This window comes from Brassica napus, chromosome A6 (genome assembly GCF_020379485.1).
Source record: "Brassica napus cultivar Da-Ae chromosome A6, Da-Ae, whole genome shotgun sequence".
Lineage (NCBI taxonomy): Eukaryota > Viridiplantae > Streptophyta > Magnoliopsida > Brassicales > Brassicaceae > Brassica > Brassica napus.
In genome coordinates, this window is record NC_063439.1 from 4622416 (window position 1) to 4644671 (window position 22256).

At 32.1% G+C, this 22256-nt stretch overlaps 2 protein-coding genes across 2 annotated transcripts; both read left to right on the forward strand.

The window, feature by feature from the left end:
- Positions 1-13643: 13643 nt before the first annotated feature.
- LOC125575829 lies at positions 13644-14081 on the forward strand. The gene has a single exon (XM_048734955.1). The coding sequence runs from the start codon at positions 13644-13646 to the stop codon at positions 14079-14081; it is 438 nt and encodes a 145-aa protein (XP_048590912.1).
- A 4410-nt stretch (positions 14082-18491) lies between these two features.
- Positions 18492-21178, forward strand: LOC106351235 (zinc finger protein WIP6). The gene is made up of 2 exons (XM_013791054.3): positions 18492-19953; positions 20435-21178. Exons 1-2 carry the CDS (start codon positions 19420-19422, stop codon positions 21008-21010), a joined length of 1110 nt encoding a protein of 369 aa, XP_013646508.2. The 5' UTR covers positions 18492-19419; the 3' UTR covers positions 21011-21178.
- Positions 21179-22256: the final 1078 nt, after the last annotated feature.

Below are 22256 nucleotides of genomic sequence, written 5' to 3' on the forward strand. Positions count from 1 at the left end.
TAAATAAGGAGATAATGGATCTCCCTGCCGTAAACCCCGCTTAGGGATAATGAGACCTCGAGGCTGCCCATTGAGTAAAACTCTATATTGAACTGAAGATATACATTCTTGCATTAATTTAACCCAATGCGGGTCAAATCCCATTTTAGTAAGTAAGGCCTCAATAAAACTCCACTCTATCCGATCATATGCCTTACTCATATCCGTTTTAATTGCCATAAACTTATTTTGACAGGATTTGTTGGTTCGCAACCCATGAAACATTTCCTGCGCAATAAGAATATTGTCTGATATTAACCTTCCTGCCACAAAAGCCGATTGCGTCTCCGAAATTAAATGGGGAAGACAAATCTTCAATCTCTGACACAAAACTTTCGAAATGATCTTATAACCAACGTTACATAGGCTTATCGGTCTTAGTTCCGCCATCCTGGTAGGTCTCTCGACTTTTGGGATCATACAGATGTTTGTTATGTTTAAACGTGAATCCATATCTCCTGAGACCAAAAAATTATTAACCAAATCAACCACATCCTTCTTAACAACGCTCCAGGAATGTTGGAAAAAGAGGGCCGTCATTCCATCTGGGCCAGGCGCTTTCTCTGGATGCATCATGAATAGTGCTTGTCTAACTTCTTCCTCCGTAGCTCTTCGTAATAACAATTGATTCATCTGGGGGGAAATTGAAGGACCTATTTCCTCCAAGAAACTATCAAACTCCCGTGGGTTGGATGAACTAAACAAGCCAGTAAAATAATCCACTGCCACTTTCTCAACACCATTTTCTTCTGAGATCCAATTACCTTCTTCATCGTGGAGACCCACTATTTTGTTTCGGATCCGTCGTTGCTTTGTCAAAGCATGATAAAACTTAGTATTTAGGTCCCCAGATGAATACCACATATTCCTACTCTTCTGGTGCCAATATTCCTCTTCATCCCTATATGCCTCTTGTAATTTCCTGGAAATCTCAATAATTTCCTCTTGTGACCTATTGTTATCAGTTTGTACTTCTTCCAACGCATTTTGAAGATTAAGAATTTTGTCCTTCCCATATGGTTGATTATTCTTCCGCCATGTTGATATTTCATGACGACAATTATTGATCTTTGTCGTAAAATCACCAGAAATGCCTTCCTGATTTTCTGTCCATCCCGATACAATTGATTCCATGAGTCCTTCTTGGCCAATCCACCGCTTGTCAAACCTGAATTGTCCTCTTTTCCGTCCTGGGACCTTATCGTCCAAAAAAGCTACCACTGGTCTATGATCCGATCCCACCATTCTCAAATATTCTGTATAAGAATATGGGAAAAGTGTATGCCATTCCTCGTTAGCCAAGGCTCTATCCAGACGACATCTAACCGTAAATGCTCCTTTCCCTTTACCCCTTCGTCCTTGCCATGACATTTTATTACCTCGGGCCGGAAATTCAAGCAAACCACTATTTCTAATCATATTATTAAAGGGAATAAAAGAAGCTGCATTGCGTAAAGCCCCCCCATCCTTTTCATGATTCCCAGTAATTTCATTTAGATCTCCAATAATAAACCAAGGTTCCGATCGTGCTAGCCCATACCGAGTTAATCTTTCCCATACTTGTTCTCTAAGCTGTTGAACCGGATCTCCATAAACAAAAGTAAGAAAGACTTGTTTCCCCTTAGTCACCGCTTCAACATCAATCATTCGATTACTAGAATATAGGATCTTTACTTGGTACTCGTTGTTATAAAAGAGAACTAAACCACCACTCCTCCCGTTCGGATCCACCGTGACCAGATTATCATACCCATAATGAGATTGAAATTTTTGAACAAATTCAAACTCCTGTTTAGTCTCAGAAAGAAATAAAAAGTCTGGTTTATGTTTATGCCGTATTTCCTTAAGATAACTTATGGTCCAATGACTTCCAAGTCCTCTGCAATTCCAACTTAATATTTTCATAAATAAAAACGTTTGTATTGCTCATACGAGCGAGAAGATTCAGGTCCAATGCCACCCAAAAACCCATCCAGTCCAGAATTCCATGAAAACCACCTCCTGATGATTAAAACACATGCAGTACCCATAAATAAATCCGTCACACCTTTACCGAAGAACACACTCCGAGAGTATTTAATAAAGTACTGTTTCCACCGCTCACGAAACCAAACCTGTGGCATTTGCATCGTTGTTAAACCGGCTAGATGAATTCTACAACCCGAAAACCATAATCTCCCAAACAACCAAAAGAATCGACAATTAAAAACTAATGCCCTAATATTACTTTGAACTTGCAAACGAAAAATATTCACACTTCCAAACCAGCACAAACTAATATGTTTTCTTTTACATGTCCCCCAACCAAGCCATTCCTCGCCATTCTGATAATAACTCTCCAATACAAACGTCACTTTATCCAACAGAACCAGCAAAACTAGCATTTGTACAAACCGCTCTATTACCAACATCTTATTATCCGTCGGCAATATTATCACCATGAAAACAATCCTGTGAAGCCCCTTCTTCCTTTCATTCCCACTGATACCACCAGACAAGATACTTAACATTATGATGCATGAAAGGATCCGTAAAAAACCTGTTAGATACCTTAGCAGAGAATCTTGTTTTTTTTCAGATAAAAATAAAAAATCCGGTTTATGCTTATGCCATATTTCCCTAAGATACCTGATGGTCCACTTACTTCCCACTCCTCTGTAATTCCAACTTAGAACTCTCATTAAAAAAGAAAATCTGGTTGCTCCGTGAGACTAGAGACTTCTAATTTAATGAAATTCTTAGTCTCATTGTTTCCCTTTCCAACCATACTCCAAAATCCATTCATCCTTATGATTTTCCTTGTATATATCATCCCCGACCATTTCCTCAAATATTCCAGTTGCCCAGAACGTTTATATACTAAAAAAATTGTTAGGTAATCCCTGACCTTCCAACGTTTACGAATAAAAGAGGTCTCATTTAAAAAATTAAGTAGCCTTCTCTGAATCCACATAACCAAAATATGATCCCACACAATATTTAAAAAAACTCTTGTTTCCCATAATAAACAGATTTGCCACCAATAATACAACTTACAAAAACCACACTCCGTTAAAAACACAAAACACCACACTCGGTTGAAACCTTTCTCCGATACGGTAATACCTTCAAACCCAAGCAACCTACTTACCACATTCCAACCGTCATGGGAGTATTCTCTCCAACACTGCCATCCCATCAGGTAAATGAATGTGTTTAAAGAGACACAATTCATATCCCTTGCCATCCTCCCTTGCATCTCCCATATAAAAACCTTTATAAACGAGAACCTAAACTCGATCTTGTCTCTCCACATCGACAGAGCTTGTGTATCTACGCCCCCTGCTCCCACCCAAGATGAGACTTTCCTACTCTCCCCCAGCAAACCGTAATAGCACCTGCACCAAAAACCAACAATGCATGCATGATACCATCGAGTGAATCTCCAAAGTGATCCAATAGTCCTAGCCGATCTCCTATTAAAGCAGCTAACCTCAACTAACCAGGCTAACATAAAAAAGACCCACATACACTCTAGAGACGTCCAAGATCCATCAACAGTCATAGTACCCATTCCCAATCGAACCCAAACTACAGAGTCCTTACCAATGCTAAGCTTAAGGAGTATACCGTAGGCCTTAAGGAACCAAGAAGAATCACAACACCACAAAGCCAAAGAAACTATATCATTCCATTGCAAACACGTAAAGAAGACCATAAACGGGGCAAAACCCTCAAGACCCATAAGTCCCAAAGACAAACAAAAACTCATGGAGCATATTTTGAAAATAAAAACCCCCACCCACTGCTTGCTAGATACTAGTAAGACTTGATCCATAAAAATTAACTCTGCAGGTTTCCAGAGTTCGGGTTTGACGGTCCCTTGCATCTCCTCTCCATCCAGAAAGATACTCAGTTGGAGGGAATGAAAGGTAATACCTTTAAATGCAATCGATTTCATCTTAAAGATGATTGAAATCGAATTTTGTTCCCCAACAAACCCAATCTTCCAGATCTCCTCTGAGATATCCACTCGGAATTCCATTATCATACATCGATGGTGTGATGAAAATCGTCTTCCCGTATCTGTCCGAACCTTGATTTGACCAAGATTCCCTTCGATCCATTCACCGTTGGTAATCCCCGGATCCCATCTTCGAGAAAACATGAAACCCTAAATCGCCTTGCTCATCGCCGTCTTTCCCTTTTTTTTCTTAATATTCTTATCTTTCATCAATCAATTACATCTATTTGACTATTTAAGTTAATTTATTTAATATATAAAATTTCGAAAAAATCTTATAAATTATATAGATATTAATAAATAAATTTTAACTGTAAATTTTAATTTTATTTTTACTTATAACAAAATATGTTAAAAACCCTAACAAAATCTTAATAAAATTTTAAAATATTTTTAAATTAATGTAGCGATTGATTTCATAATTAATAATATAGTATTATTATTATGTATTTACTTATAAAATCCCACAATATACTAAAATAAATAATATAGAAATATAAATTATGCTAAGAAAATATCAGTTTTATAGTATAACTAAATAAAATTTTAAAATATATTTATTCAGTCTGTAAAAATTAGAAAAAATGAAGGAGATTCTCAATTTTTTTAATTTCATACTATGAAATTATTTTACCAAACTCGAAAATATATTAATATATAATTATAATTAATAATAAAGTATATTATATAAAACAAATCATTATACATTAATAATATCGAATAAGAAACATAACCAATAACATTATAGATTTACACAATATATAACACTAAAATATAAATATCTTTTAAAGTTTCGCGATGGTATCCGTTATATATTTATAAAATGAAAATCTACCCGAACGGATGTGCGGGTGAAAAATTTAGTATTAATACTATTAAAAGGGAAGGAATTCCAAAAAATCTACCTATGAAAGTTATTTGGACCCTTTCCTTTTATTATATTTTGGTATTTCCCTATATATTATAACAACATGTGACCATCATTAAAATTTTAAAATAAAAAACAAACACATCTCAATAAAGAATATATGGAGAATATGCTAATGACTATTATCTTACCAAATACAGGAGAGAATTTTAATGCTCTTCCGTCATATAGCCAAAGGGAATAAAAAGCCCATTAAAGTTTATTGATAATTGTATTTGTGACTCTCAAACCAATTAAACCAATAAAACATGTTTCATCATTTGGCAACATTACCAATCTCCATAATTGGGTTCATATAAAAATGTCAACCAAGAGTGTAAAATCAAGGAAATTTAATTTTGTGGAATATCAGGAAATTCAATTTGTTCGAATAAAAACATTAAATGATTTGGATAATTTTAAATAAAAAATATCTGATATTTTGGGTATTTCAATTTTGGCTAATATGATATCGGACAAAGATATCTGATATTTTTAATAAAAAATATTAGGGTATTTTAATTTTGGGTAATTTGGTTTATAAATAGTAGTTTTTAGATATTTGGTTATTTAGAAATCAAATATAATTATTATTTATTGGTATATAATTTGTATTTTAAAACTCAAGTACCCATTTGGTTCTATGTTCGGTTTCAATTTTTGACTTCAGAGATATCATATCTGCTGGGTTATTTATGAAATTAATTTCAATTTTGGTTTTGTGTTTTTCTGTTTGATATGGTTCGGTTCATGGTTCTATGTAAATGTACCTAGACCTATACACTATTTTTTTTTATTGAAATTCATTTTAAAAAAATATTTAATTTCGAAAACAAACCCGCTCTTAGAAAATGCAGGTCAAAATCTAATCTATTCTATTAATAGATTTAATGAATTTATATATATTAATTTTTTTTTGCTCAACTGAATCTAAAGACAATTGGATAACCGTAACTACTTTTACTAATCTAAATGCTCCATTTCGTGACATTCAATTTAGTGTAATCCCACAATACACGGGATCCACTTCTTTCCACTACACATTATTTGACATTTTCAGATATTAATAATTTTTTTTTTCATTTTGTTTATACCAAATGCACATGGCATTGGGTAAATAACAGTTACAGTAAATTGCATATTGGAGTCTATAACAAACACATTAACTATTTGATTGAGGAAGTAGTACGGGTATATAATCTATTAAACCCTCCATCACCATCCTACTATATAAAAGGGACTAAATTCAAGGCTTTTGAGACTATCCACCTCAGCCAAAATATTCTCATCTAAAAAGAATTAAAAATAAATATCATTTAGAAAATAATTAACTAACATACAACTTTTGATATTTCTAGAAATTTCAAATTTGTAACTGCTAATTTATTAATAGAATCATATATCTATATTGAATTATGTTATATTTTAATAGTTAGACTTTAAGGGTAAATAAATTATTAATTTATAATATATATAATTTATAACATTATATTGTAGTTATAAATAAAGAGAAAATAACCGGGAAGGATGAAGAAGCTCATGTAAAATTATGTAATTAAAATGGTAAAATGGTGAGTATGATGAGGTGAATCTAAGAAAATTTGTTGTACAAAATATGGTGTTTTATTCGTCCACTATAATGATTTAAAATAAAATATATATTCACATAAATAAGTCAATATTTGTTGTTTTTTTTTTGGTAAGATGTTAAGATTATTATTTTCTAAAAGGTTACACTGTTGTTTTTAAACAACTTATTACAGCAAGGAAACAAAAACAACCAACAACAACTCAAGGTAAAAAAAGCCTTAAGGAAGTCTTATACAAGAAATATAAAAAGAAGTAGAGAAGATGAGAAAGAAGAACTTACCGGGTAAGAGAGGAGACGGTCACGCATCATACGGTCGAAAGAGGCAAGGATGACTGATGAAGGTGAGGAGACATGACTGAAAGTAGAGCTTGATGACTGGAGTAACATGTGCATCTACGTTGACGCGAGGTTGATTGATCTAGGCTGCAACAGAGTGTAGATCAGCCGGAGGAGAAATCCAAACTTCAGCAGCAAAAGGCTCCCATATCAAGCGAGAGAAAGAGCACTCAAAGAAGAGATGATGGTGAGTCTCTATTTCCAGATTACAAAGGGCGCACGTTCCTGAGACATTTAATCCCCAACGCCTCAAGCGATCCTTGGTTGGCAGTCTTCTCCGCAAAGCCAGCCATGATATAAACGCATTACGTGGAATATGTTCCTTGAACCAAATATTCTTGTGCCAATATGTATTGTTGAAAGTGTTTATATTCTTTTCTGACATTAGTATCCATATTTTTTGATAAACTGATCCAAAGAGATTAGTTTGTGGAGCTAACCAAACGAAGATTATAGTGTTTACTTTGGAAAAAGTAATAGGTTGAATGATAGATGGCGTGCGTGCCTTTTCACATGGAAATCTGCACATATATTAAAATTATAAGTTTTGAATCATAGAGAAAATATAGTGTATATGACTGAAGTTGGTACATTCCGAAACTAAAGATGGCTGAAATTCTTCTTTGTCAAAATGCATAGATGTGAATCTTATATGAATAGAGTTCTACATTGCTTATAGCAGTGTAATAAACTCCGTGTGTAAAGGAGAAAAAATGTTATATAAGTGAAAACAAAAATTATGATTTTTTTCTTGTGCCTATAGGCTCTTCGCAATTTGAAGAAGAAAGAACATATTGTGTGAAAATCTTTGGCTCGGTCAAATTTTATCCAGTTGTTTACAAAACTGTTGTTATCTGATTCATGTAATTTTTCAGTGTTGATTTAAAAGCCCAAAAAACCTATCTATACTGACTTTTTTATATTTTTTCTGTGATTTGAATTTAAAAAGAGATAAAACTTTCGATAAGTTATGTAAACTCAGAACAAGTATTTAGCTTTAGAAAGCATTTACATGTTTCAAACTTATAATATATACATATATAATGTTTAAAATTATGCATATAAAACCTGTGTAAAATGTGTCTGAATATGTTTCTCTTCTTTAATGTGTTAATCGTACTATATATAATATTATTTTAAAATTTCAAAAAGTTTATGTCACTATCACATACAAAAAATCATCAATAAAAAATATAATTCTCCATCTACAACAAAAAAATGAAAAATTATTAACATATAAATTTAAATTAAGAAAAACTAACATTGGAAAAACAAGAAGTTAATATAAAAGAAAAAAATTAACAAATAATATTATAAATAAAATAAATTTATAAGACATAATCCGCGCGAAGCGCGGAAAAAATCTCTAGTAATTTATAAACTTCTATAAGAATTAGATTTTTTGAAAATATCTTAATTTTCTATGACAACAATATTTTAAATTTAAATATCTTATATTTGAGTTATTATATATATTTTCAAGACTTCTATAACAAACACATTAATTTGTTATATTAATAATTTATAAAAAATTCTTTTTGACTACAAAACAATTTAAAAACTTGGTTTTAATTTTAGTTTGTTATAAATAAATTAAAACAAACATGAGACACACCAAATAAATGAATTATTATATTTTAATTGTTATACAATTATTTTTATATAAAATATAAATTGATTATAAAATATTGAAAACATAAATAAAAATTTTATATGAATATACATTGTTTCGTAAAATAAAAATTTTACAAATCAACTCGGTATATATTAAAATGAAATTTTAAAAGTTAACTAATATTAAATTAATTAGTGGTGGAATGGGTTATTGATAACATTTAATTTTTAGAGAAATTGTCAAAAATATCAATTTTCATGTTTAGGCTAACCACTTTTACCCTCACTTTTAATAAATGTAGCGACATTTATAACGATATGGTTAACTAATCTAGGTTTAGAGTTGAGGGGTGGTGTAGGGTTTTTAAAATGTTAAAATTTAATATTCTAATAAATATATAAATAAACACTTAAAAATATAAAAAATATAAAAAAATTTCAAAATAGTTTCAAACATAAAAAAAATCTAAAGAAAATTAAAAAAAACATTTATTAAAAAGTTCAAATTTGAAAAAGTATAATTCGAAATTATATATATATATATATATATATTATATATTTAAATAATTATCTATAAGAGTCTTTTGCTACTTAATGAAGAAGATATTTTTGAAAATGTCCTTTTAATGGTGGTAAAAATGAATAATAGTACCATGAAAATGGTAAACATGAATATTTTCCTAATTTTTATGACCAAAGTTTTTATAGGTTATTTCAGTATACATGCAAGCTATTTATCAAGTATGAAAATGAGCAGACATAACATATTAACACATTTCTATTAAAAAAATTGAACCAATACAAGAGCGTTAAAAAATAAATTAAAAATTTACTATTTTAAACCATTAAAACAAAACGAAAACTAAAATAAGACAAGTATCTATATACAAATTAAGCGCAAAACATGTAAAAATTTAAAAATAATTATGTAGAAAAATGATTATGTACTTCACTAAACACAAATATGATTACAAAATAACACAAATATAAAAATTACATATTTCAAAAAAAAATATTTACAGATATTTTTTAGCTCGTGGGTTTTTTTGAAAAAAAATACATTATTGGTTGGGCTTTTCGAAGTTACTATATATCAATAGTTCAATACTATCGAAGAAAAACGTATATATGACTAAAAAAACAAATATAAAAATTAAATTTTAACAAAAATGTAAAATGTTACATGTTATCATTAACTTTTGGACCTTTTCAAGAATGTTATAATCTTATTACACGCAACTTATACAAATATCATGAGATCTACTTAAACTAAAAAAAACGACATACTAAACGCTAATTCGGTTATCTACTAAACCAACGCCTTACTAAATAGATTGGACCTGGTCAATGCATATTAAATTAGATTGGACCTGTTGGACCTAACACAACTCTCAGTATAGTTATTCTACAATAATGACATCGTTGGTAATTGTGTTTGTTTCTCTCTGGTTCCTATTGATACATTTTTTTGATACATTTTCATACATTAATGTTATGTTCTTTCCTTATTTATAATAACATATTGTATCTGTAATATGGCGTCTTGACCAAAATCACTTTTTCTTCTGTTAGAGTTATATTAACCTTATTATGAACACAAAAACTTCAAAATAGCATGAATCATATAAACATTAGATCCGGTTCACCTGTTACGTCACTTAGGTGTTGACTTTTATTTGTCATAGCACAATACACAATTCATATAAATACATAAAATAAAAATTGAATTAAAATTATATACTATAAAATAAAACAGTTTAATCGGTATTATATACGATAAAAATTGAAAACTAAATTCTTAATTATAATATAAAATAGATTCTAATAAAAGTTACCTACTGGTTCAACCAATGATTTAACCGATATACGGGTTTTGGGTTTTTGTGGTTTTTGTGAGTTTGTTGGATTCTTAAATAATGATTTTTATAAGACGCAAACCGGATTATATATCGGATTACCGAATTTACCGGTTCGCCTGCGGGTCCAAATCGAGTTTTAAAACACTGCTATTAGATAATATAAACTATACCTATCTAAGATTTTGTAATGTGTTTCTTTGGTTTTTATAACAAACAGATGATTCACTAAAAACATTGTAATATTTAAAATACATTTTGTACCCTATAAATATGCTTCACATAAACATAATGAAATCGAAATCGTTCAAAATCTTTTAAGAGCAAAAAAAAGTTTTTGTAAACTTTTAAGAACAAAAAAGTGTAATTTATCTGAAACCATTTCCTATATTTTTGAACCAAAAATGAAAAATCACAACTAGCCTGAACCAAATCGAAAACCAAGAATACAATCTAAAAGCGAGCTAAATCTGAACACCCATATCTGAAACTAACATGTTAATACATTTGTCAAAAAAATAATTTCGCACTTTTAAAGTGCGGGTTCTATTCTAGTAATAGTTAAAAAGAAAAATTTACACTTAGACATACTTTATCTCTGCTCTATATCACTTTAGCATACTTTTCCCATGTCAAGTATTTTTGTACGTGCTATTGTCTAAATTACCCCTGAAATTAATTATCTTTCTATTTCCCTTACTTTTATCGTGACCCAACTCTTTGTGAAGCTTTACCTTTCTCTTTTTTTCCTTTTATTCTTCAATACAAATTTTTATTTCACGAGAAAAGAATCCAAAAAATAAAAAAATATTGAAAGAGGCGATTCAGTTGGAAGTGATGATGACAAAGTTTTCTTCGACGGTGGAAGCGTTAGATCTCAAGGAAGCTTAACGTTCATAGGTGAAGTTCGCTCGCTCTCACCGCGTCGTTGAGTCAGATCTGAGTCACCTTCTATTCTTCACTTTTTTCTTGCTCGTAGATATCGAGATGAAAGATAATGAAACCAAAGGTTAAGCGAAGAATAGTGATGCCATATACCTTTTAATCATAAATATGGTGGATTTATGATTTTCTTCCTCTATATTTTGATTTTTTTTGTTTAATGGACGGTGAGATTCAAAACGAGAGGTGAGAAAGCTGGAAGAAAAGAAAAAGATCCAAAGCTTATAACCACACTTGCCTAACCACATCAATAAGCCAATGAACCAAATTTTATAACCATACTTGCTTATAAAATAATTTCTCCATAACCACAATTATTGAATTGTAATGGTCAGCAAAAAGTTATTAAAAAACAAATTATGAATCTCAAAGAAATGACCACAATTTTTTAATGATCATACCTATACTATGATCTTGACCACAAATGTATGTTCTTACTAACTGCACCTTCTATTATAACATAACAACTCATTCCCAAATCAACCATACATTACGTTAATATGCATAACTAAAAAAAATTTACTATACAGTTAAACACAAAATAAAAAAAACTTCTTATGTACCACGAAACACACATCCATCGGATCAAATTTAATTTGCACTAATTCAATTGTCACTATAAAAGCACAAGACTCCAGAAACCTACCAACTAGTCACGAGACTTTTCGTAAAGGGCATTTTTGTCACAATAATTCAAAAGTAAGACACAAAGTACACCACCAGCTACAAGTATGTTAAACTGTAAAAGTGGAAGCCGAAAGTACCTATATACGTAAAGCTCTCAGTTAAAAAATAGAATTAGAATTATTGCATTCTATTTTGATACTACGAGCGTAGACCGAGCAAGAATCTTCTCATCCTTCTCCTAAATTTTTAGTTTTCCTTGGGCAACCAAGTGACAGTAAACTATTACAAAATTATTGTGTAATATCTAAAAGAAAGACATGTCAGTGATCCAGATCAAGATCATAATATCAATCAACATCACTTCTTCCCAAAGATTCCATCATAAAGCCGTTGATTTACAAAAACAGAAGACACCATCTTCATCTTCTTCTACTTCTTCTATGTACATACAGATTGTTGTCAAGAAAGAAATAATAAAGATCGAAATTTCTATGTTAAAAACCTCTGAAACAAGCTTCCCATTTCTTTTAGCTCAATCAGGGTTACAGAGAAAACCGGTAACAAAACCGAAATCAACATCAAACCAAAACAAAAAAGATTTGCAACTTTTTTTCCTTTCACCAAAAAGTTTCAACTTTGACAAAATTTACCATCCATCTGATTCTGAATTGCAGCCGTTGCAGCTTTATTAGCTTCAACCACTACTCGACTCACTTGTTCATATTTTAATATAAATTTGATTTAATTAAACATAGAAAATATACTTAAGAATATGCATGTATATATTTGAAATTATAATCTTAGATAGATTTTTTGATCTATTTATTTTAATTAAGTATATTAAATAAATTTGTAAAAGTTGCATAATTACCAAAAATTAAAATTAAACAATATTTATAAAATTTGTAGATATATAAAAAAATAATGATTTTACGATTAAATTTTTATAATTTTTCTAAAAACAATTGTATACATTTTTGAAAATTTTAGTAATAAAATTGTATAATTTAAAAATATATAATTAAATTATATTCGAAATTTATAATGTCATATTTGAATATATTTATTTTAGTGATGATTTATGAGTTATTCCCATATTCTAAAAAAAATTCCAAAAATATGAATTGACATTAAATGTAATATATGAGTTATTACCATATTTTAAAAAGTTTACCAAAAATATAAATTAACATTAAATACAATTGTCCATGTCATATTAAGCTATAAGACATGTCATCAATTTCAGTAGTCATGTCATATTTGTTTTGTGAAATTGATTGTAGAAAGGACATGTGGTAAAATCACTTCGCAAATATAGTCTAGGAAATTATTTGTTATTAGGAATTTCGGAGTAAAAATGCTGAGTTGTTTTAAGTACTACTAAATACTTAGAGAAACCCGGAAAGAAAAGTGGCATGCATGAGCCTGCTACAGTTGTACAAGATTGTCAAAATATGATGAGATCTAGGTTTTGTTAAAGGATGATCACTAAACTTGTATTGACCAATATATGACTTCAAACTCAAAAGCCAAATGTCTCTTCATGACGAAGCCACATAATGGGAGAAGGAAAAAAAGCTGTACAAGAAGATAACCACATTTAAGTTGTTTCCTAAGTTCTCAACTAAGGCAACTTGGCACTCTATCCGCGAGGCAGCTCCTACAGTCCAGTGGTACTCATTGGTCTGGTTTAAGGAGAAGATTCCAAGATGTTCCTTCATTACTTGGATGGCTATGCTTTCACGGCTGCCTACAAGGGATCAACTTGCTTCTTGGGGAATTGACGTTCCCTTGCAGTGCGTCCTTTGCTCTTTGGATCAAGAATCTCATCAGCACCTATTCTTCGGGTGTCCTTTTGTGGTTGCTGTCTGGGCGCGATTCACTGGTCATGTTATTCCCTCTCCTCCTACAACGCTGCAGGCAGTGGCTGGTATTCTCTCCCATTATCAGGTGGCTTCTTCCGTGTCTCTACAAGGGGTGAGTAAGCTCTTGCTGCAATGTATTATCTACTGCATCTGGAGAAAGAAGAACTTTCGCATATTCCAGCAAACGTCAACGTCTGAAGCTGGTGTTATTGCGCGTGCTGATCGCCTCATGTGTGATCGTCTCATTTCCCTCCCGCCATCATCTGCTGCTACTCACTCTCCCCCGCAAGTCTGCTTCTGAATTCCTCCACCGGATCCTTAGATGATCGCTTAGATCTTCTTTGCTTGTAACAGTTTGCTCTGTCTTTGTTCCTTTTTGTAATAAGTGGATCCTCTCGTACAATGTAAAAGAAAAGTCTTGGTATGAATTTAACATTTACACCAAAATTTTTTTTTTTTCCATCTCTATTATTTCATACAAAAATAAAATCCCGTTATCCATTTGAATTCACATATATTCTATAAAAATTATTGACTTTGTTGAATTTTTTCTACATATCTAATTATTTGCTTCCGTATATGTAGGTGTATAGCATTTTTGACTCTTAACCGGTAATATGAATTAGTTGGATCTGTATCATTGCCAAGTAAAACATGGAAAAAAAAACATAACATGTTGGACTGTATTAGCAAAGATCCTCGTGCTTCATTCCAAATTTCCAAGATAATGGACGCCAATGCCTTTCACAATCAACAGGAGTTTTGATTCGTACATTATTAGGGATAAATGTCCCACATCGGATATTAGAAGGGATCCTTAGCAATATATAAGATGGATGGGCCACTCCACTTAGTACCAATTGGTTTTAGGTTGGAAGTCCATCTAGCTTAACATGGTATCAGAGCCTGATCCACGCAGTCCAATCCGATCCATTATCGATCCAGTCCAAAGTCGGCCCATCGATCCTTGCCCGAATATTCCGAGATTGATGCTCAAAGAGCCATCATCTCGAGGGGGCGTATTAGGGATAAATATTCCACATCGGATATTGAAAAGGATCCTTAGCAATATATAAGATAGATGGGCCACTCCACTTAGTACCAATTGGTTTTAGGTTGGAAGCCCATCTAGGTTAACATATATACTTCCAATTTCTCTTATACTGTTTAGATGATATTTTCGTATAAAAAAGAAGAAGACATCACTATAACGATCTAGCTGTCATCTTTAATGATAGAATTATCGTGCCAATAAGCTTGAAATCGGTGATTATTGAGTCAATTTGTTGATTAGATAGGAAATTATGAAATGAGTTGGCACATCGTATCGGTGTAAATCTCTATTTGCTTTTAATCCTTCAGAGACTCGGGAGTTATCTTAAAGGCTCGTATCAAACCACATGCAATCACATTGTAAAACGACGCCGTCTTTTTGCCTTTTTGTGATTGCTTACCATTTTCAAGCCCAATAGGGCCTAATGTTGGACCACCACATTTAAGCCTTTCACAATAGTAGACTATTTTGTCAAGTACACTCTTTAAAATTTTAAGGACGTCACCAGATTTGCAATAGTAAACTATTATCATTTTATCAATCGAGCATCAAATTAAATTACTATATGTACTCTAGATTAGACGCTCATGTTTTCTTATGCCACGTGAAATAGATTGTTAGACAAAAAAAGGTGAAAAGGGTAAGAAAATGTTGGGATTAGGAAAGAAGAGTTGTGAGATGAAAAAAAATGGGTAATTTTTTTTTTGTTCAATAAAAAAAAGGGTAAATAAAATTATAACATCACGAATGAAAAAGAAACATTGAAAAATAGCTTTCATCTGTTCATCGAGTCCACGGATTTCAGTGATATACAAAAAAAGAGAGTTTAAACTAATTAATAAATATAATGCGACAGAGCAGGGAGAGATACACAGGAGATGAGGGAGCTACAGTTTTGTTTCAGCCGTACTATTTTGTGTTCTTCTGCTTCGGATTCTTTAAAGTTTCAGAATCTAACTGCTTCAATCAACCAAAAATATGAAAAGACTTTGATCAGACCAAGATTTCATATAATATATGTTTGTGTGATTCTTTGCTAACTTCTTTTTTTTCTCTCTCTACGATATAGTTTTAAGGTTTTTTTCGATATGTCTAATCAAAATATAGAAAGTACCTCGGTTTAAAGTTTCGTGGACTATTTAGCGAGGTTAGAAGATTCCGTTTATTTATTTTTTGTTAAAAAAAAAAGAAGATTCCGTTTAAACAGTTACAGTCGACAATCATGTTAATCTAATTATACTGATGCAGCAATAGAGAAAACAAGTATCTTGTCTATAGAAAATCGTTGCAATTAATCCAATAGTTTAATTTATAGCACAAACTTTAAAACCAATGTCCTTTGTCTATAGGAAAGCTGGTCAAATGTTTCAGATCGACATGTACAAGAGATCATCTTACTTTTTTTGTTTCAGCCATGAAAATAACTGGTTTTAACAGCGAAACTCAAATAGACTCACTTAATATTAATGAAACAAAAACACTAAAAACTCTTACTAAAGAAGCATAAATTAATTTTTAAAAGTCCTTGTTACTTTTCAGAAAATATTGAAATCCTAAGAGCACCTCCAATAGAGAATTTAAGAACTTTTGTCTATGGGGTTCCACAAAAATTATGGACCCCACAAATACTTATACCTATATAATATATACATACATAGATATATACATAATACAAATTTTAAGAGTTCTAATAAGGGCATCTTTATCGGGGTTTCTAACCCCTGTCTCTTATGTTAATTAACAATTAAAAAAAAATGAAAAATAGAAAAAGAGCAAAACACGTTGCTTAAACAAGCCCCGGTAGGAACGTCGCTTAGAGACAGGTGTCGAAAGAAGACTGAGCGAAGGAGAGGTGGTGTTTCGGCCTTCTCGGGTTCTCTCTCATTTGTTTGTTTTGCCTCGACGAAATCGTGTCTCTCTCTCTCAAAACCTCTCCGCGGTGGAGCGGATCTTCTCTGGCTCGTCTCCTTCGGTTGATCTCGCCGGCGATCTAGGTCTCCTCGGCGTTCTACCTCTCTCGATTCTTCTCGCTGAGGAACCCTTTGGGCTTCTCTCTCTTGATTCCCTTGGTCCGTGGGTGGTCTCTTCTCTGGCTTGTCTCTCTCGGTGGCTTTCGTCGGCGTTGTCTCTCTTCTTGGCGCTGTATCTCTCTCGATTCCTCTCCTATGGGTCACCCTTTGGCCTTCTCTCTCTCGATTCCTCTCGTCAGTGGAAAACAACTAATCTCGAATGTATCTTTCAATTTGTTATCGTTTTTTTACTTATCTTTGTTTTGAAGTTCTATATTAAAATCTATGTTTAAATTTTTTTCTTTTCTAATGTTGTAATTTAATAAATAAAATCTTTTCTTAAAAAAAAGGAAAAAAAATCTGTTTTTTAAGAATCCCTAAACAAGAGACTTGCAATGGAAGTGCTAATTATACGGGTTTCTTAGTTAGGTCTCTAACCTCACTTTAACTAATTAAAATTACTAAAAAAATACTAAGAGACCCTATAGGGGCTTTAGGATAAAGATGCTCTAAGGCCATCATTATCGTAAGGTTTTAAAGAGGTTCTTAGTGCCTTTTTAATGAGGGGCCCCACCAAAATGTTAAGAATCGGTTTTAGAAAGCCCAAAATAAAAACCGAATTTGTAGGGGTTTTTGCACTGTTCGCGGGCTCCATCGATACGTGGTGGCCCGCGATTGATGCGCTTTTTAATTATTATTATTATTTTTTTCAGACAAAAAAAAAAAATAAGAAAACCTTTCACGGTTTTAGGGATAATGATGGCCTAAGAGCACTTTCATCGAGGAGGATTTCTACGGTATCTTAACATTTAAGAAAAATAAAAAAGAAAATAAAATAGAAAAGAGAAAACCAATTATGCAAACACATTTGAATCCACTGTTCTCGTACTCATTGGACATATGGTCATATGTAAGTGGTCTAGACTTTTTAAAAGCATTAACTTTTAATTATACAATTTTGTTTGTTTAGAATATTATTATTTTTTAGTTTAGAAACTTATTTGTAGATACTAACCATTAAAGGTACTCTAATTTACATAAATCCCAAATAGATATAAAAATTAAATAATAAAGATCAAAACACTTGATTTTTTTTTTACAAAATCATGTTTTCACAATACATATCACAGAAATTTAATATCCTCATTAGTTACGTTAATAATATTCAAACACAGGGGTAACCTCTTTCAAAGAGAAAAAAAACTTATACCACATGCATTTAGCATTAATTGTAGCAATGAAGCAAAGCAGAATGTATACTTTTCGTCCAACTTTATATTCCAGTTCCATTAACAAGCAAATAAGTAAACTTCCCCACTTTCCTTAGATTTTAAACTAAAGTAAAAAAGTGTGAGAATAGATTAGGGTATCTTTTGGCAGGACAGATTTATTTAAAATTTAATATGGGAACTTTAATAATATCATCATCACTGAGACTATCACTATCTCAGTAAGTTGGTTCAGAACTCAGATGATGAAAGCGGAGAGAGACAGAAGCTTTCGCATCTACAGTTAACGCCACGTTTCTCCATGTCTATTGCCTTTCTTTTGTATCAGAGCGTACTCTCACCTTTTTCTTTAGGTTTGTGAATTCTGAGGAGAGTAAATGTTCACTCAGATAATATATATATATATATAGTATAAATATATTTAATAGATTAGAAGAACTGAAAGAGAGAAGTCGTGAAACCAAGGATGGTTTTGAGATCCTAGAAAGTAGTAGAGCGAGTTCCAAGTGAAATAGTACATTCTTTGCTAATAATGAGTGACAGATTCCCACATCAACTTTTTAATTTATACAGTAACACTTTCCTCACGTTAAATTAACATATGTGTATCCATGTCCGATATTTTCGAACGTGTGGTTCATTCGGTTTTTCCGTGGATCACTTGGTAATACAAAATTCAGATGTGATGGTTCACTTGGTAATGGTTCATTCGGTTTTTCTGTCTAGTATATGGTAACATGTAAATATGATTCATTCGGTTTTGCTTAGCAAAAAAAAATGATCCATTCGGTTTCTATCTAGTACTATATGATAATACAAAAATTCAAATTTTTCTTGATAAGGCTTACACAGCTAAGATAATAAGAATATGCATTGTTTGCATATTAGTTTTATTTCTTACTTATGCGGCTGAAACCAAGTACGAATACTTTAATTTTTGTTAACTAATGGAGTTCCAAACTTTAGATTTTACATTTCTTGGTCTAATATCATATAGTATAATAGATTTTTGAAACACAAAATTTGTTTCAAACCCAACGCTACATTAATTTGAACTACGACTGAAAAAAAATTCTTGGTTTTTTTTGCTTTTTTTTTTGGTTGTAACGTCACCCATGGGGTTCCATTCATTTAAAATGATAGTCGTCTTTGGGTTATGTTTGATAAAAAAAGCTCATTCTATATATCAATTGTAGTTTAAAAAAAAAATAGAATTCTAACTCTATCCTAGAAATAATGTACTAACGAAGGGAACATTAAAGATTACCAGTATATATTTCATATCCAAACGTTAAAAGATGCATCCTATAAACATTACAGTTGAATCATGACTAATGTGTATATCTTATGTTTGGCACTAAACATGGGTCTGCAACTCACTCACTCATCAATTTACGAGGATCGAACAAAAGCGAAAGTAAGTACAAAATAAACGAACCATTTATTACCAATTCGTCCAGCCTCCATTGTCTTTCTCCACCATTTACCCAAACCCCATCTTTCTCTTTTATATCTCCTTCTCTCTCCTCAATGTTTAATGATAACCAATATTGCATCCCCGGCGACGAAGACTCCGTCGTCCTCCGCCTTGGACCTCCTGGTCAACAATACCCTAACAATCACAAACCCACCAGCACTAAACCTTCTCCGAATCACGAAATCGATCATAATCTCCCTTTAACAAACCCTAATGACGTCACGGTTGCTCTTCATATCGGACCTCCGGTTTCCGAAAAAGAAACCAGCGGGGACAACCATGAGGGTTTGACGGCGAGGCAGGGACAGTATTGGATTCCTTCTCTTTCTCAGATCCTTGTCGGTCCCACTCAGTTCTCTTGTTCTGTCTGTAACAAAACTTTCAACCGCTTCAATAACATGCAGGTTTGAATATCATTATATACTATTCAATTATTCATACTACAAAATTGATGTAATTATATATCATCAGGAAATTTTCTTGATCTGACTCCCATATATATTCCCAGTTCCTTTTAAATCCACGTTTATTACGATCTACATAAATAATCTCATATGTGTTGCTAGCTGATTTAAATGGTTATAAAAAAGTATTTTGAAAATAATTTAATTATAAAAAAAATTGTTGAATTAACTTCGATCTGTACCTCTCTGCGTTTCAAGGGTATCAATTGGACATTATCTCATATTATCTTCATAAATACTACTAGTTATGTTAACCATATATGTGTATAGAATTATCATGTTTTCCAAGATATTTATTATAATCGTCAAGATGATTTATAATCAACGAAGTAATGTTCATGATAGATGAACTTGACGTGAAACATGAAATAACCAAATTACTGTTTTATTTAAGTTACATCTTTCGTATTTTTTTCTGTAGATGCATATGTGGGGTCATGGTTCGCAATACCGAAAGGGTCCAGAGTCGCTGCGAGGGACGAAATCATCATCTTCGATACTAAGGCTGCCATGTTACTGTTGTGCAGAAGGTTGTAAGAATAACATAGACCATCCAAGAGCAAAGCCTCTCAAAGACTTTAGAACGCTCCAAACGCATTACAAGCGAAAGCACGGAGCGAAACCTTTTCGTTGCCGCAAAAAGTGCGAGAAGACATTTGCAGTGAGAGGCGATTGGAGAACGCACGAGAAGAATTGTGGAAAGGTGTGGTTTTGCGTTTGCGGATCGGATTTTAAGCATAAGAGGTCTCTCAAAGATCACGTTAGGGCTTTTGGAGATGGTCATGCGGCTCACACGGTAGGTGATCGTGTTGTATCCATTGGAGAAGGAGATGAAGATGATGATGATGATGACGATCATATGGAGGAAGAAGATGAACGAGATGATGATGAAGAAGAAGAAGATGGTAATGGAGAAAGTGGTCGTGAAGAGAAGAACTACGGGATTAGATATGAACACTTTCGTCGTTATGGTCAAATTTCTAATGACAACCACTAATTAAATGACCATTTTACGATCCATGGGTGTTAACTAGGGTTTGTTTAAGCGAGATGTGTTTGATATTATATTTTTCATCACGGTTAGTGAATTTTAAAGTATCTTTTAGTATGAATTCCCGAAATAAATGTCTAGTGGATTCGGATTTTAAGTGCGTCTAACCTTGTCATAGCTCCATGCCTCCATGATCCATCAAACAATTTCTGCCTTTTTAGTAATAAACTTTTCTTACCCAAAAAAAATAATTGGTTATCTATAATAATTAATCGGTTTGCATTTTCTTTTGTAACCGAGAGATATCTCAGATCAAGGTCCGACTGTAATGTGTAAACTTTATAGAGCACCGCAAGTTTTTTCTTCTTGGATCTATAACATTATTTACATGCTAGGAAATATATGGACATGAAAGTTGGGATTTATATACGAGCAATCCCCAATATTCATATTTCTTTAGTGTTCTCCTAAATTGGACTACAAAACGATGATTTATTAAATGAGACCTAAAATTTTAATAAAAATATATATGATGCAGTGGCTATAAAAGAGTGCACCTCTGGTGATAAATAATGGAGGTAACATACAATGGTAATTAAATCGTCGAAAGTGGCAGTTCGAATTATCCAAACACAGAAACTGTCTGTTGTCACTTTATGTAGTGATGTCTAACGTTACACACATTTGTTGTCTATGTTACACTTGGAGAGAGAAATTTCACGACTCTTAGGTTACTTCAGTTTCTCTGTCACTCTCCCTCCCTGTCTCATTTTCTATATTTTATCTAATCTTTTCTCTATCGCATCGTGTTGTAAGTGATTTTTGTCAAAAAATGCAAAGTGATTATTTTTTCAAACACACTGTTATAACCAAAAAACTACGTAATCTCTCAGACTACTTGTCAGAAATATCTTGATTCGAATATAAATAAAATGTCGTGTAGAATTTTAGTTCCAAACTTTGAGTAAACTGGATCCAGTAAGGTACGGAGTATAAAATGTTGTTTAGGAAATTGTAAACTGGTAGATATTAATTTCAAAAAAGAAAAAAAAAACTGAGAGATTGTAAGGAGTACCTGACTAAAGTAAGTGGATACTTTTTTTTTAAACACTAGTAATATTAACAAAGAAGATTACAAGGGGAGGGATTCATTTTGGAATACATAAGTCGACAGGTTTTACAAACCTCTCTAGAGACGAAAGTTCCAAGCAGTGGCAGATTCAGACTCTTATAAGTTGGACTAGAGCCCAAT

Coding starts and splice junctions, on each gene's coding strand:
- LOC125575829 (XM_048734955.1), top strand. CDS start 13,644: ATGGCTATGCTTTCACGGCTGCCTACAAGGGATCAACTTGCTTCTTGG.
- LOC106351235 (XM_013791054.3), top strand. CDS start 19,420: ATGTTTGGCACTAAACATGGGTCTGCAACTCACTCACTCATCAATTTA. Junction 19,954..20,434: donor ACCGCTTCAATAACATGCAG/GTTTGAATATCA, acceptor TTTTTTCTGTAG/ATGCATATGTGGGGTCATGG.